The sequence below is a fragment of the Heloderma suspectum genome, chromosome 17 (genome assembly GCF_057233095.1).
Source record: "Heloderma suspectum isolate Gila_16-S chromosome 17, 16-S_ref, whole genome shotgun sequence".
NCBI lineage: Eukaryota > Metazoa > Chordata > Lepidosauria > Squamata > Helodermatidae > Heloderma > Heloderma suspectum.
In genome coordinates, this window is record NC_139474.1 from 8,040,431 (window position 1) to 8,056,794 (window position 16,364).

Here is a 16,364-nt window from a genome sequence, read left to right on the forward strand (position 1 = left end):
ATCTTCTGAGGAGGCCTTACTGGTCATTCTGCAGCTGACATAAGGCAGCCAGGTAACAGTGCATAAGCACGGCCTTCTCGGGAGTGGCTCCCACCCTTCTGCCTTTGAGAGGCAGAAATGGTGGCAAATTTTAAACACCTCTTGAAAACACACCTCTTCACACAGGCCTGTGAGGGACCCTGTTATTGTATTGTAATATGTGTGTTTTAAATGTTTTAGCTATTTATTATTTTATCTGGGTCCTTACATCATTATGTTGTATTTTAATGTGATGTCCTTGGGGATTTTAATATATTAAGCAGTATAGAAGTGGTTTAATAATGAATAAATCAATAAAAATGTGTTTTTTTTTAACCCTGAATATGCTGGGATAGGGCCTGGAACATCCCAAATAGGGCCCTGGCACTGCTGGCCTTATGGAAGAAACACTTTGCTGCTTCCTCCTCTGTGCTCACTTTACAGCCTTCTGCTGCTTCTCCGGGAACTTTGGTAACTTGTCTTAATTGAGGCACTCTCTGTACTGGCTTAATGGGGAAGGCAGATGGATCAAGACAGACAGAAAGAGAGAGAACATGAGAGAGACAAACGGAGCGATATGGGCTGGGAAGCAAATAAGCAAAGATAGGAACACTGATAACAAGCCAGAAAGTTAAATTGATGTTCCGAAAGCTCTGCTAAACCGTGAAATCCAACCGCATCCTTACAAAAGTTGCTACTTGACAGAACGGGTTGAGCCAGAAACAGGGCTGTGGGGTTCCACGGGAAAATGTTTAGCAGCTGTAAAAATGTCATCCTGCACATCCCCCCCCACCCGCCTGCCCCATCGCTTCAGCAATGTTTCATTGCTGCGAAAAAGGGGCAAGGGCGTTTGCCTACTGGGAGCAAAGACAATATGGTCCCAGGAAGCAACACCCTCGTTCTCAGCTGGCTTTGTGACGTCGCCACGTTGCAAAAGACAAATTGGCTGGGCGTAGTCAGGAAGTTTTTATGCCGACGATGTGATTCTCCACATTCCCAAGAAGAAACTGCTGCTCCCCACCTCTCTATCTCTCTCTCTCTCTTGCTCACACACACACACCATGCCAACACTGCCGCCATTCAGGGAACAAACTGAACAGTGAACAATTGAAAGATAAGAACCTAAGAAGCGCCCTGCTGGATCAGACCAAGGGTCCATCCAGTCCAACATTCTGTTTGCACAGTGGCCAACCAGCTGCCCCGGGAAAGCCACAAGCAAGGCATGAGCGCAACAGCACCCTCCCGCCCATGTTCCCCAGCAACTGGTGTACATAGGCTCACTGCCTCTGGTACTGGAGGTAGCATTCAGCCATCAGGACTTGTAGCCATCGAGAGCCTGTTACTCCATGAATTTGTCCATCCTCCTTTTGAAGCCATCCAAATTGGTGGCCATCACTACATCCTGTGGTAGCGAATTCCATAGTTTGACTCTGTGCTGTGTGAAGAAGTCCTTCCTTTGATCTGTCCTGAATCTCCCACCAATCAGCTTCATGGGAGGACCCCATTGGCTTCTGGTATTTTGAGAGAGGGAGACGAGTAGGGATTAAGGCCATCACCACTCCAAAAACCACCCTGTAAAACGGGTGTGCAGAACCTCAGGTTCAGGGGTCAACTGCGGCCCTCCTGGGCTTCCAATCAGGCCCTCCGGGGTTCCCCAAATGGCCATGCCCTTTTCCCCTGGCCCCCCCTTCCCCCCCCAACCACCAATATTTTGTTGGTTCCAGACCACGCAAAAGCCCCTCCTGTGCTCAGCAAGCAGCCCACACTCACCCCAGTGGCCTCGTCAAGTTCCATGGCCACCATTTTTTGAAAAATAAAATGCTGACTGCAAAAATGTGCATATTTGTGAACGCATGAAAATGCACATTTTTGAAAATGCTCATTTCACGCATGCCCAAGTATGTGCATTTGCAAAAATGTGCATTCTCGCACATATGCAAATATGCACATTTTTTGAGATCAACATTTTATTTTTCAAAAAATGGCAACTGTGGAGCGTGACGAGGCCCAGCATGGACAGGGGGCAAGCAGGGGCAGGGCCTTGGTGAGCGGGGCTCAGGGATACAGGTGGGGGGGGGGGTCCGCTGGATTCCCAGATGGAATTGGGCACCTGTGCCATCCCTAGTCCCAACTCAGAAAGCTGGGCACCCAATATCATGACAGCATGCATTACTGGGGAGACTGGAGCATGGATCCCACATGCACAGCCAACCTGCCACAGAGGCTGACCCTGGACTTGTCTCCTCCACAACTGCCCTCGACCTCCAGTCCAGACCCAGCCTGGAAGAAAAACGACTTCACCGCTATTCTTTCCCTCCTTCAGCTCCTTGTTCTCGAATCAATAGAGGCGCTGCACTGACTCTGACCTCTCTCTTGGCGCAACACAGCAGGGACAAGAGTCCTTCAGAACTGGATTTGTTTCAGTGATTTATTGTGTGTGTGTGGGGGGGTGGGTGGGTGGGTGGGTGTGTATCTGTGTGTTTTAAAAGAGGCACATTTGGAGACATCTCAAGAAAAATGTCTGGAACATTCTACCTTATGGAAGTACTACACAGGGTGGGGCAGAAAGGGGGTATACTAGCCCTTTATTATACCTCAAAACATAATTGGAGAATTCTGCCACGGATTCCAGGGAGGCCAAATTCCAGTGAATTCGGCCCCCCGGAATCCATCGTGGAACAAAGCAACCCCCCTGCCACCCTGCGAAATGGGCCCGGAACAGAGCCTAGCTGATGTTGGCCATCCGGTACTCCACGAATGGCGGCCGCGTCTGTGGCCGCCATTCGCCTTCCTTCGAATGGCCGTGATAGGCTATGTAAGTATTTACGTAGCCTATCACGGCTAACGCAGGGACGTCATTTGCGTAAATACTTACGTAGCCTATTGCAGCAAAAGGCAGGAACACAAATGGCGGCGGCTAAGCCATTTGCGTCCCTGCCTTTTCTTTTGCCATGATAGGCTACATATATATTTACGTGGTCTATCATGGCAAAAGACAGGGATGCAAATAGTGCAGCGGCCGCCTTTTGCATCCCCGCTTTTGCCAGGATAGTCTACGTAAATATTTACGTAGCCTATCACGGCTCAGCAAAGGGACGCAAATGGCGGCCCCTACGCTGGCCACCATTTGTGGCCGCAGACCTGCTGCAGCCAGATGCCCGGCTGCGGATGCACCCGGCCAGCGGCTCCACAGAGTCGCCACGGAGCAGAGCCAGCTGGGGAGGATTTCGGGGGGAGGGACAGAGCGCCTCCCTCCCCACCGTGGATGCCATTTACGAAACAGGTAAGTGGTTTTGTACATCCCTACCTCAAAATCACTGGGGGAGGGGGCTGTTTCCTGCTTGCAGACTTCTCAGGGACTTCTGGTTGGCCACTTTAGGATTCACGTGGGTGGATCTGTCTGTTTCTCTTTTCCCTGAATTTGAATTTTTAAAATCTCAAGTTCTTTCCATCCCGACTATAAAGAGCTTTGCACATTTTGGTAAATCCTCATCAAAACAAGCAATGAATGAACTTCCCCTGAATGAATTCATGAACAAGTTCATAGAATTATAGTTTCATAGAATCATAGACTAGTAGGTTTGGAAGGGGCCTATAAGACCATCGAGTCCAACCCTCTGCTCGGTGCAGGAATCCAAGTCAGAGCATGCCTGACAGATGGCTGTCCAGCCCCGTCTTGAATGCCTTCAGTGTGGGAGAGCCCGCCACCTCCCTAGGGAATTGGTTCCACTGTCGTACTGCTCTAACAGTCAGGAGGTTTTTCCTGATGTTCAGACGGAATCTGGCTTCCTGTCACTTGAGCCCATTATTCTGTGTCCCGTGCTCTGGGATGATCGAGAAGAGATCCTGGCCTTCCTCTCTGTGACAACCTTTCAAGTACTTGAAGAGTGCTATCATATCTCCCCACAGTCTTCTCTTCTCAAGGCTAACCATGCCCAGTTCTTTCAGCCTCTCTTCATAGGGCTTTGTTTCCAGTCCCCTGATCATCTTTGTGGCCCTCCCCTGAACCCTCTCCAGCTTGTCTGCATCCTTCTTAAAGTGTGGTGCCCAGAACTGGACACAGTACTCCAGATGAAGCCTAACCAGTGCTGAGTAGAGGGGAACTCTACTCAGTTAATCTACGTGAGCTCAGATGAGAGTTCTCCTTGAATACAAACAGTATCTTACAACTCCCAGTATTCCCCAGCCAGCAGGGTTGTCTGGGGAATGCTGGGAGTTGTAGGACTATTTCTGTCTAAACATGCATAGGATTGTGCCCTGAGCAGACTGCTTCAAGTAAGTCAGTTTGCAGGTGATCTAGGTGGCAGAACGACTGAAATTGTAGGGGGGATCTGTGTACTATTTTACCATGAATGTTCCAAAGCTTGCGATCAATTCCAGGCCTAATACAAATTCAAAATCCAGCCCCGCTACAAAGGGGAGGATTACGAATGGGAACGTTTTGACCAACAAGCCAATGAAAAACACACATTTAGCAGTGTCACTAAACAAAACTGAAATGAAATTCTCACCCACCTGCACCAACCAAATTCAAGTTACAAGATGGGGGATACGTGGCTCAACAACACTACAAGCAAGAAGGATCCTGGAATTGTTGTCGATCACAAGCTGAATACGAGCCAACAATGTGATGTGGCTGCAAAAAAGGCAAATGCTATTTTGGGCTGCATTCATAGAAGCATCGCTTCCAAATCCTGGGAAGTACTAGTTCCCCTCTACTCGGCACTGGTTAGGCCTCACCTTCAGTGAGTCCGCCTTCTCAGTGCCATGGTCCCCAGCTGTTCTTGCTCCCCCTCCTCTTCCTCCTCATGGCTGCCACTCGCTTGCTTGGCAGGTAGAGAGCCGGGGAGCAAGGAGGCCGGGTCATCTCCTGCTCCCCCTTCTCACCACCTCCATTGTCTAAGACAGAGCGAAAGGCAGGGGGACAAGCAGGTTGCAATGCTGAAGAGAAGGAGCAACTCCAGGGGGCTCTTGCCAGTGGACCTCTGCTGGGCTGTGGGCCCTTGACAGATGCCCGACCGTGCCTACCCTTGACACCAGCCCTGGAGGTGATCCTACCTTGGCTTGGGGCCAGGTGAAGTGGATCTGGAGTGCCATTAAAGGTGGCAGAGATGAAGAGTGACACAGGCAGACGTGACCCAGCAAGGCACATTCCAGTGGGAATGTGCCAAGCAAACCAACAGGAGCTACGCAAGAACCATGGGAGAAGTTCATTCATGTCAATGGGGCATGGCAAGGAGGAATTGTCACCGGATCATGCCCTTTGTTCATTAGCATGAATGATGGAGCAGGGTGAGATGCCCTTGGGTTTCTAGCTTCAGAGATCAGAATGCCTCGGGCCAGCTCCGTGGGACAAGCCCAGGCTCCATTTGTCAGTGTTCCCAGACATGATATGCAGCCTCTCCCATCTGAAGGAACTGAAGAGAGAAACCAAAGCCAGAGGTGACCGAGGGGCAAGACTATCCCTAAAAACCCCACAAATCAGTGCCGAGGACAACGTGAGTTCTGCACCAAAAAAAGCTGCCAGAATTAGGCCAAGCAAGCTGATGGGCAAATATTTCCTTACCTCGGCTATTGTATTCTGCTTTCCCTAGCCATGTGTTTATTTCACCTCTAACCCATCCTTCCATCAAGGTGTCACGGGTGGTCTGCCCATTCCACCCCACCACCATTTTCATCCACACAGCAACCCTGTAGGGAAGGCTAGGCGGAGAGAACATAACTCTCGCCCAGGGCCAACCAATGAACTCCATAGCCAAATAGGGATTCGAAGCTGGACTTCTCAAATCTACACCCAACACTTTGAATGCTACACTACCCTGGCTCTAATGGGTCGTAGAGAAGGACCACACAACCTGGCCCCCTGGAAGCTTTATTCCAAATCCCTTTGCTTCTGAGAGTTCACAACACATCGCCCATATACTCTCAAGTCCAGCCTTGAGAGATAGAAACTAAACTTTAAAAAAAAAACAGTGGCAGCTGGGATTCTCAAGATCTACACTTCCTCATCTTCACAAACTCTGCGCTTGGACTGTGTGACTCTAGTAACTGCCCTGCTTCCTTTGCCTGCTTCATTTTTCCCTGGGCTTTGGGCCAAATTGTTGAGATCATAGGTCCCAGTGCCAGCACGGTTTCACCGAGGAGTCAGGGCTAATGCTGTTCTCATTGATGATCACCTTCCTGACTCAGTTACTAGCCTGTAAAATGGGACTAATAGCTTCAGGATATGCAGAGTCCAACAGGTGAAGTTGCCAGGCAAGCCACCGTCTTCCAATCTCAGATCCCCCAAACCGAAATAGTGGAAATAATGGCTGCCCAACAGGCAGAAAACCAACAGGGGAAGTTTCCTTGCAGTCCCATACCAGGGAAAGCTCGCGTCTGTTGAAATACTGCTCATTCTGCAACTAAAAGAAGCACAAGCTGAGAAGGAATGAGAAAGAGGGAACTGGGCTTAATAGTGCTCAACACTGATATATCAAAAGCATTTTAAGTGGAGGTGGTCTTGAACCAACCAACTCAGCAAGTAGTACAGTTAAGCCCACCTGCCAGTATTCTGGCCATTGAGTGCAACAGCACCGGGGTGATTGACATGTTCTTATACCAGAGGCAAATGAGCCTATGTACACCAGTTGCTGGGGAACATGGGCGGGAGGGTGCTGTTGCACTCCTGTCCTGCTTGAGAGTTTCCAGTGGGCAGCTGGTTGGCCACTGTGGGAACAGAATCCCGGACTAGATGGACCCTGGGTCTGATCCAGTAGGGCTCCTCTTACGTTCTTATGATTAAAATGCACTTTGGCACAAGATTACATTTTGTTTTATTCAATTCCTTTAAATGAATTAAGCAACCTTAAACTCACCAGGCAATCTGTATGTTACGATTTGCTGTTTCATGCTGACCTATGATTCCACACGCACACACACACACACACACACACACACACAGTGTGTGCTATAAGACCACCACCACCCCATACACACAACAACATTTGTGCCCCTGTTGCACACTTGTCGTGCTCCCAAATCAAAAGGAGCCACGGGGGAAAGGAGGAAAGGACTGATAAATCAAATGAAGGAGCAACCACAAAAATATTGCAGTGCCAAGTTAACTAGGTGCGGTTATAATAAGAGTTCCGCTCGTTCCGCATGTCCCACGGGTTTTGTTTGTTGTTTTCAGACATGGCCAGCCTAGTCATGAAGCATCGCAACGCAGTTGCTTCTGGGGATGCGTGAGACAATGGTTTGCTGAGAATTCTCATGCGAACTGACTCGGTCCTCACCTACCCAAACTAATGTGTGGAACGGAATGGAGCTAGCCTTCAGATTTCGCAACTTCTCCAAATTTAGAAAAGTGGTCCCCAGCTCAAAAAGGGCACAAACCTGCTTCAAAAATGCATACCGGGGGCAAAATATATACTTTGAGATATAATGTGATTTTTAAAAGCATATGTTATGAAGGAAAGGTCAAAGACATGTATTTAAACTATGGATGTATGGATTCCGTCTGTGTTTCATGGATTGTCAGGCACCTTCCGTTCGGTTAAATGCCCATTGACAGAATTGGATTTTTTTTGTTTCTGAATTTGTGCAAATGTGCAATTGTGCAATTTTGCACATGCAACAATGTGCAAATTCCCCTGAAATCCACATTTTCATGTTTTGGACTATGGGGGAAATGTACATTTGTGGCTGAGGTTTTTTAATTTTGCATATTTTTCTGCAATAACATTTGTGCAAAATTTGGGGAAGTTAGAAAATCACTCTGCAAGTCCACAGAATCTGCCCGACAGGGGATAACCCAGTCTGCTGTGGAATCCATGGGGTGGATTCATGAAAATCTGAACTCATTTGGTTGTGTTGCATATTTCTCCGATATCTCTAATTTAAACAGGAAATTACGTGTGGGATTTTCCTATTTAAAAAAATCACAGGGAAACATGGAAGTGGGATGGAATGGAATGATGAATGGACAGGGGCTGTAACTCAGTGGCAGAGCACATGTTATGAATGCTGAAGGTCGCAGGTTCAATCCCCAACATCTCCAGGTAGGACTGGAAACAATCCAGCCTGAAACCCTGGAGAGCCGCTGCTGCCAGTCAGTGTTGACATACTGGGCTACACAGACCAATGGTCTAACTCAGCATGAGGCAGCTTCCAAGATTCCTCACATGCTGAAGTGACTAGGGATGTTGGATAAATCCATCAGCAGCTTGGCCTCCTGGATTTTGGCTCACGTCCCTGTGAGCTGGTCCAACTTGATCTGCCTTGGGTCAGGCAAGCCCAAGGATTTTCAGGGTGGGGGGTTTCTCATCAACAGAAAGTTGCCCGAGCTGTGTCTGCAATTTGTGTAATTTCTGCAAATCATGTGTTTAATCTGCACAAATTACAGTCGCCATTTGTGCAAATCCTCAAATCTGCGCAACTTCCTATTGATGAGGAGAAAATGTGAAAGGTTCCTGAATTTTGGGGAAAGCCTGCATCTCAGCTGATGAATGCAAGCTGAGCAGAGCGGGCAGCAGGGCTCCATCGGGCCCAAAAAGGGCCAGATTTTCAAATGACGGACATCCCTAAAAGTGACCCAGAGCAGAAACTGACCAGTCTGTACTTCCCTAGTTTTTTCAGGAGGCAGATTCCAGTCAGGGCACCGTATTCCTAGCTCCAGTCGCCATCTTTGTGAATCATGGAAAGCACCCCATGGTGACCAGCCATGCCAAATGCAACCCGTTAGCTACCCATTATCACTTGCCAAGTCCTTCTCTCTTGGGGTTGGACTTGATGATCTTACAGGCCACTTCCAACCCTACTATTCGATGATTCTTACACACGCATCACATTCTCTCTGTTTTGGACTTCAACTCTAGCTGCACAGACAGGGTTATCTAAGCACCGGTGGCCCACCCTGCATGGCTGTTGTGTGTTCCACTTGGGGGGGGGGGTCCCTGTACAGATAGATGAGAATTTAATTTCCATTCGGTTTTGATAAGAACCTGCCAACATTCAAAACGTTCCCCATATTCAGGACAAAAAGAACTCGAAATGTAAACATTTTGAATGTAGGCAAAATGGATTGGTCTGTCCAGGCCCAGACTTTAGAATGCTTTACTTTTAAAAGTCTGGGTTTCCCTGGGTATTCAACCACGTCAGTGCTGAATTCAGGTCACCACCTCTTTTCTTCCTGGCAGTCTCCTCACCTTTAAGAGTTTTGTGGCAGGCAGGTACATCATGGTCGTCCTGGGAACAGCTGTACCTGTTGAATTTGGCTGGTGAGCATTTCATTTCCGTTTGTTTTCGATCAGAATTCACCAACATTTGCAATTTTAGGAGAGAAAGAACTTGAAATCGTAAAGATTTGAATGGGGGAGAATGTGAAACTGACAGGTCTGCCAATTCCTAGTCCCCTGTTGTGCAAACCTGATCAGAAGGGAATAAACTTAGCTCCACTCATGAGCTGAAGGTGCTACATTGATGCTCTGTATCGAGTTTCAAAAATGGTTGAAGAGGGCAGCATTTCCAGCCCGCAGATTCAAGCAGCGGGTGCAGAGTTGAACTATGGAATTCATGACCACAGGGCAGGATGAGGCCCACTTCCTTAGATGGCTTTAAAAGGACATTGCACCAATCCATGGCGGATAAGGCTATCAGCGGCTACCAGTCAACGATGGCTACCTTTAGGATCAGAGGTATACCTCTGAATAAGGGTTGCTGAGGAACACAAGGGGAAAGGTGCTATTGCACTCATGTAAGGATGGGAGGACCAATGATTTTTGAGCTCACCTAAATTCTCTGACAATCACTTCAAAGTTTGTTTCAACTTGCTCCTGTTTTCATTTGTAACCTCTTTCTTTGTTGTTGTTGTTCAAACAGGAGATGGGCACATTTTGAATGGGGAAAGTGTGTATTTCTGTGCTTTTCTCTTCCTTTTCTTTTTAAAAGTATGCACATTTCCCCCATTAACTAAAACGTGGGATTTTGATTTGGTTTTGGTTTGTGTCAATTGCATTTCAAAGTGCGCATATAAAAATACAACATTTTCCGAAGGCAGTTACAAATGTGGAAACTTGCAAGCATTTCTCCCCCTTCCCCCCCCCGCAAATCCCCCTCTCCCTTTGCAACCCCAAAATGCTCATGCTTGCATTTGAGATTGCAAAGAGAAAGTGTGTGTGTGATTTGCGAACAGGAGCAACATTTCCATCCAACCCTGGCTCATGTACTGCTTCTGGGCTTCCCATTGGAACATCTTACTGTTCACTGCATGAACAGAATGCTGGTTTGAATAGGCCGCTGGTCAGCTCCAACAGCGCTCTTCTTATGCTCTTAAACCACTGGCAACCAAGGACAGATAACAAAGGAAAGCTGTTGTCTTCATTTCCTGCTTGTGGGTTCCTCAGGAGCGTCTGAGAGGTCACCGATGGACTAGTTCAGCCTTCCCCAATGTGGGTCCCTCCAGATGTTTTTGACTACACCTCCCATCAGCCCCAGCCAACATAGCCAATGGTCAGGAATAATGGGAGTTGTAGTCCAAGGAATCTGGAGGGACCCATGTTGGGGAAGCCTGGACTAAAAAGACCTCAAGTCTGACCCAGCAGCACTCTTCCTCTTTTTATGTAAAAGGGAATTGTGCAAACTCACAGAGGAAGATGAACCAATCAATGGCTACACAAATAGCAGACTCAGTTCTCCAGGTGCTGCTCTTTGTGTAGCCAAAACAGCACTACTCACAAATGAGTGGGAGTTTTTGGCAGGCTTGGGGGAGACCCAAGGTTTCGAGATAAAAAAAAAAGGAAAAAATTCTGATCGGGGGGCGGGGGGGAACCCCCAAAACAGCTCAGTGATGACTGAGCATGCTCAGTGGGCATGGAATGCTGACTGACTCCTGTGGGCGAGGGGAGCAATGGAGTATCCCGAAAGAAGGCGTGGCTGGCTGGAAAGCTGGACAGGAGTGGAGTCAGTTGGGAAAGAATGGAAATGTGGGAGGGGAATGGAATGGAGTATCCCGAAAGAAGGCGTGGCTGGCTGGAAAGCTGGACAGGAGTGGAGTCAGTTGGAAAAGAAAAATTGGGTGCTGCCAGCTGAATGGAGTGTTCTGGAAGAGGGTAAAGCTGGCTGACTATGTGGGAGGGGAATGGAATGGAGTATCTTGAAAGAAGGCATGGCTGGCTAAGTCAGTTGGAATAGAAACTGGCCACTGTGGGAAGCTGGATACTGGACTAGAAAGGCCTTCAGTCTGATTCAGCCTGTCTCTTCTCTGATGTTCTTACTGAGGGAGCAGAAAGGGAACGACTCCATCGTTCGTTCGAGGCCCTTCTGCTAAGACACCTTTGCCTTCACCCAGAGGAGGATGGGCTGGGACTGCTACCTGCCACCCTCTCCGCCCCAAATAGGCTCCATCAAGATTCTCACCTGCGGCAGAGGCGATGAGAAATGTCCACCCCTCCCAACCGAGCAGGGAAGAGAAGGAAAGACTTGGCACCGAACTGGCACGCTGCATCACCTAAATCAGCCAATGGCACAGACAGCTGCCCTCTTCTGCATTCCAATGCAGCCAAGCCAGATGTTCCTGCATTTAGCAGTCTAACCCCCCACCCCAATGCCAATCCAGTAGGGAGCTATTAAGGATGTACGCAGAGAAGCCCTCCCCCTCTGACCTACATAACCACAGCACCCTCCACTCAACGCGGTGCGGCGGCATTGACTGAAGCCTTACCCCATGGGGGGAGTCTCCAGCTGAGAGACCTCCTGGAGACGCCCCCGCAGCCTCCCATCCCTTCCGCTGACCTGTGCTGCCTTCCAGACGGTGCAGAAATATCCAGCCACGACCACACGGAACCTTTTACATATTGTGAACTACGGAGGCCAAGGAAGCTCTGTCCCCCCCCCCCCCGCTGCCTTCCATACTTTCGCTCCCTGATACATCTGCGAAATGGCACCCAGGTTATCCCCCTCCCCTTTTACCTCTCCCGCTTGCCACCTTGGCTTTCACGGCCATGGCATCGGCGTTCCTTCCCTTTGCTTGTTAAGGCTTGCGACGTTACAAAACGAACACGCGACTGAAGGGCGCGCGTTTCGGGGGAGTGGGGAGAGGCTCCCGTTTGCAGTTTCGATGCCGACAGATGGAGCCGTGGATGTCGCAACACAACAGCCACGTTGGTCCAGCACGGCGACGGACAATAGAAGACCACCACCTCCGCAGCCGGCCCCTTCCAGAGCGGCTGCCGGCACGACCGCGTCCGGGTGCTTTCGGAAGGCGCTGGAGACTTGGCCGGATGCCTCCGTGGAGCCACCCGGTGGATCCGTGGTCGCTGCCTGGGAGGGTCGGATCAGACACCATGTGCTCTTATTTATTATTACCTTGCCACTCCCCAGCTGGCTCCCCGCCCCGCCCCAGCCCTGCCCTGCCACTGCAACATTGGAGCACCCGTCTCCTCGGGCACCACTGCGGCCAGAACGAAGGGAGGCGGAGAAGGGGGCATCACGGCAAATCCGGCCTGGCCGCCCGCTCGGAAAGGAATCCATCCTTCGCCCACCCAAACAAAGCGGACAAAAATGCAGCCGTGCCAGCTGCCAGCCTCCCCCCCCCCCAGCTTTGGCAAGAGGCGTCTGGAGCTGGTGCCACCGCCCTCTGGCCCTCTCTTTGCCAGCCGGGCTTGCGTTTCTTGCTGCAGCAGCACTCCTGCCCATCCAGCTTGCTGATGTTGCTGGCGACAAAAAGTACCCACCCACCCAGCCACCATGCCCTCCCCTCTTTCTTCCACCCCCCTCCACCCCTCCTCCCTCTTCAGCGCCACTCACTCCCATGGTGGGTGTGTTTGCATATATTAAACCTGCCTGGATTCCTGCAGCTTCCCCGCCCCAGACACATAAACAGGGCAAGCCGGGCTCCCATCCTGCCTTCGCCATCCCTCCCTCCTCTTCCTCCTCCTCCCCCCCCCAAAAAAACAACAGTAACCCGCAGCCTCCAGGATGTCCCGGCCGTTCTCTCCTCTGAAGGGCTGCCCCCTTATTTTAAAGGGGGACGCCCCTTCCAACGCCTTTAAAACAGGTGGGCCACTGATTCTCTCTCCTTCTCCCTTCTTTTGTTTTTTAAAGGGCCATCCATTCATCCCAGTAGATTTCCTTCAATCTCAATCTCACAAGAACATCCCTGGGGGGGGGGGGATTTCATTTGATGGGGACCTCCCGTATACCTCCAAAAAAATCACCTTTCATGTTATGCAATTGGCATTTTTTCCGGGGAAATCTCCTTTCTCTCCCCCTCTCCCTCTTTCTTTTAAAGTGACATCTCTCGTACGCCGGTGGGATCCCCTTTCTTGTCAAAGGAGCCGCCGAGGCACCGAGTAGCGGAAAACGAGGAAACCCGTTCGGTGGCAAAATATCACAGCACCACGAAGCAGAACAGACGGCGCGGCGCAGATAGATAACAAATAAATCCGCGCGCGCGCGCGCGCGCCCAGTCACTTTCCTGATCCATGGAAAGAGCTTCCAGAGCATCCCTCCTTTCCCGTTAACTCTTTCCACGCACACCCATCCTTTTCCTCCTCCCCGACCTCCCCCCAAACCCACCGCATCCTCAACCCAAGAAAGATGCCTTCTCTTCGGAAGGAACTCACGGTCATGAGCAATGTTTCCTCGGCTGCTGGCGATCAAGAGGCAACCCAGAAGGACCAAGCTGTTGCAAGCCAGAGAGTGCATCTTGGGGAGGGGGGGGCGGTGGTTGCTTTGGGGCGGAGGGGGGAGAAAAAGAAGGCAGACAGGCAGGGGAAGGAAGGGTATATCTCCCTTCCACCTCCTTGGTTTCTTGCAAACTTCGTCCTTCCCCCTCCCCACTGGGGGAAAGAGGGGGCGGGGAATCAACGCCTCCTCTCTCGCTGGATCTTTCTTATCTCCCCCGCCCCCTTCTTCCTCCGCTGCCTCTCCTTCCGAATCCAACCCGCAGTGGCAGCAAACAGAGGCCAGCCGGAGAGATGCTGCTGTATTGACTAAAGGCAGAGCGAGAGATGCTGCAGTAGCTGAGATTAAATAGAGCACCCGGGAGAGACCATTCGGCCCCGGAGTAGAGGGGAGGACGAGGGAAGATGGGAGAGGAAAGATGGGGGGGCGAAGCAACTGATGCAAATGGGGGCGGTCTTTTGGCACTGTGCGGGCTGGAAGGCCCCCGAGGGAGGACGGGGTTTTCGCAATGTGTTGCGCCCATCCCCAGCTCTTCCTTGAACAGGTCCAGTTCGGTCCCCGCACTTTTAAGACTCGGTTCTCCCTACCCCGCCCGCCCCCCTTTCTGTGGGGGAGTTGGTGCAGTCCAGATGGCTCCGTCCCCCAAGGGAGTGGAATGGTGATGCTGATAACGGTGTTTTCGCTGGCCTGGCCATGGGGTGGGGGATCCAGAGGGGAGATGTGGTCCTGTCTTCCTGGCTAGTTTATATATATATATATATATATATATATGCGGGGGGGGGATGCTTTGATGCAGGGGGATGCTTTGATGGGGGGGAGGACTGAGGGTCTCCGATGATCTCCAGGCCAGAAGGTGCAGAATACAGCGGTGACATGGCCAAAGTTGACCGAATGCTGCCTCGCCCAGAGCATTCAGGAGGTGGGAAAGTGCAGGCCCCGGCCGGCCATCGGACAAATGGAATATTTGTCCCAGGTGTCGTAACGCCTGCAGGGGGCACCAAAGAGTCGAACCAGGTTGAGGTATAGAATAGATCAGGTGCAGCCGGACTCACTGGGGCTTGTCCCAGAAATGGGTTGACATATGGATTCGGCTCTAGAACATGGTCAGCCTGATCAAGTGTCTTGACATGTAAAGCCTCTTGAGCTCAGCGGGGCTTCCGACAGAGGTGCACACATGGAAGCAGGTTTCCACAGTTCCCCGCTCCCAGGGCGGGCAACTCGCAGCTCTCTGGATGTCTCGGCCTACAGCTCCCATGACCCCTCGCCATTGGCTCAGCGAGGGCTGATGGGAGTTGAAGTTCAAAACATGGGGAGGGCGACAAGGTGCCCACCCCTGGCCTAGACTCAGGAGGGCACTCCAAGAAAGGGGCATGATGGTGGGGCTGTGCCCATCAGCAGGCACAGGTATATGCAGGCAGTCCAAACCCGAAGTTCTTAGTGGCTCCCCATTGAGTTTCATGGGACGACGATTCAGGCACGCCATTACAAGGAGGCAAAGCTTGATTCCTCACTTGTTACCAGAGAGTCATGGCAGAATATGCAACAACTCCTCCCACCAAGGTCAGTCTGCCAGGGGTAGGCCCTGGAACATACGAGGCAATGAGCTTCTGAGCATGCGCAGAGTGATTTCCTCTCACCACTGCAGAATAGCAGCCTGTTCATATTCTATCACACACATATACATACATACATACATACATACACACACAGTTGTTTCCTGGGAAGGAACCCAAGGCGGCTTACATGGTCCTCCGCCTCCATTTTATCCTCACAACAACCCTGTGAGGTAGGTTAGGCTGAGAGTCAGTGTCTGGCCCAAAGTCACCCAGGGAGCTTCGCAGCCAAGTGGGGACTTGAACCCAGGTCTCCCGAATCCCAGTTCAGCACTCTAACCACTACATCATGCTGGCTCTACGTAACACTTCAGCAACCAAACCCCTTCTCCTCTGCCCATTCCCTGGCTCCCATGCCTCACTTGTCAACAGGCTGTTCCTCACAAGCAGCCTTTTATTGATTTGGGGGGGGGGGTCTTTTCCAGAGTCAAGGGAACTGACCAATGGAAAAGCCATCTGCCCATCACCTCGCCTCCATGGCAGGGCTGCTGTTGCTCCTCCCTACAACAGCCTCTTCCCTACTTTCCCCACACCAGCACCCTCCCCCCTCACTCCTGCATCTGGAGGCTGCAGGATGGTGCACGTTCCCTCTGATGCCCCCACTACCACCCTGTACACAGTGGAGGCTGGTGGTTCCCCCAAATCCCCCAAATCACTTCAGCACCTTGGATAGCTCCTTTGGAGTTCTGACTGAAACCCGGAGCAGGTTCACTGCCCCACTGGCATCAGAGCCACCAGCCTCCACTGTGCACCGTTATCTCCAGTCTCGGATTGGAGATAACAGTAAGGATTCCTTTGCAAGCTGAGAAGCACCTTGGAGAGCTCCTCTGGAGTTCTGACTGGTTCTGACTGAAACCCAGAGAGGATTCACAGCCCCACGGACATCGATGCCACCAGCCTGCACCGCCTCTACAGAGAAGTGCTGAGCATTTTGCCCTTTAGGGTGGCTTGAAGCATTTCCTGTAGCCCAGGGGTGCAGAACCTCCTCCAGCCAAAACTCCATTTTGGGGAAGCTCTTCCAGCTCTTCTTATTTATTATTACATTTATATCCCGCCTTTTTTCCTCTT

General features: G+C 50.9%; 1 protein-coding gene across 3 annotated transcripts in view; it reads right to left on the reverse strand.

The window, feature by feature from the left end:
* Window positions 1-14,004, reverse strand: part of CADM3 (cell adhesion molecule 3) — a 150,461-nt gene extending 136,457 nt beyond the window's left edge. For all 3 annotated transcript variants that reach the window (XM_084824512.1, XM_084824513.1, XM_084824515.1), the window contains exon 1: window positions 13,623-14,004. In XM_084824512.1, the coding sequence (XP_084680638.1) occupies window positions 13,623-13,704 (82 nt within the window). In that variant the 5' untranslated portion in view covers window positions 13,705-14,004. The remainder of the gene's footprint in view (window positions 1-13,622) is intronic.
* Between the last annotated feature and the right edge of the window lie 2,360 nt (window positions 14,005-16,364).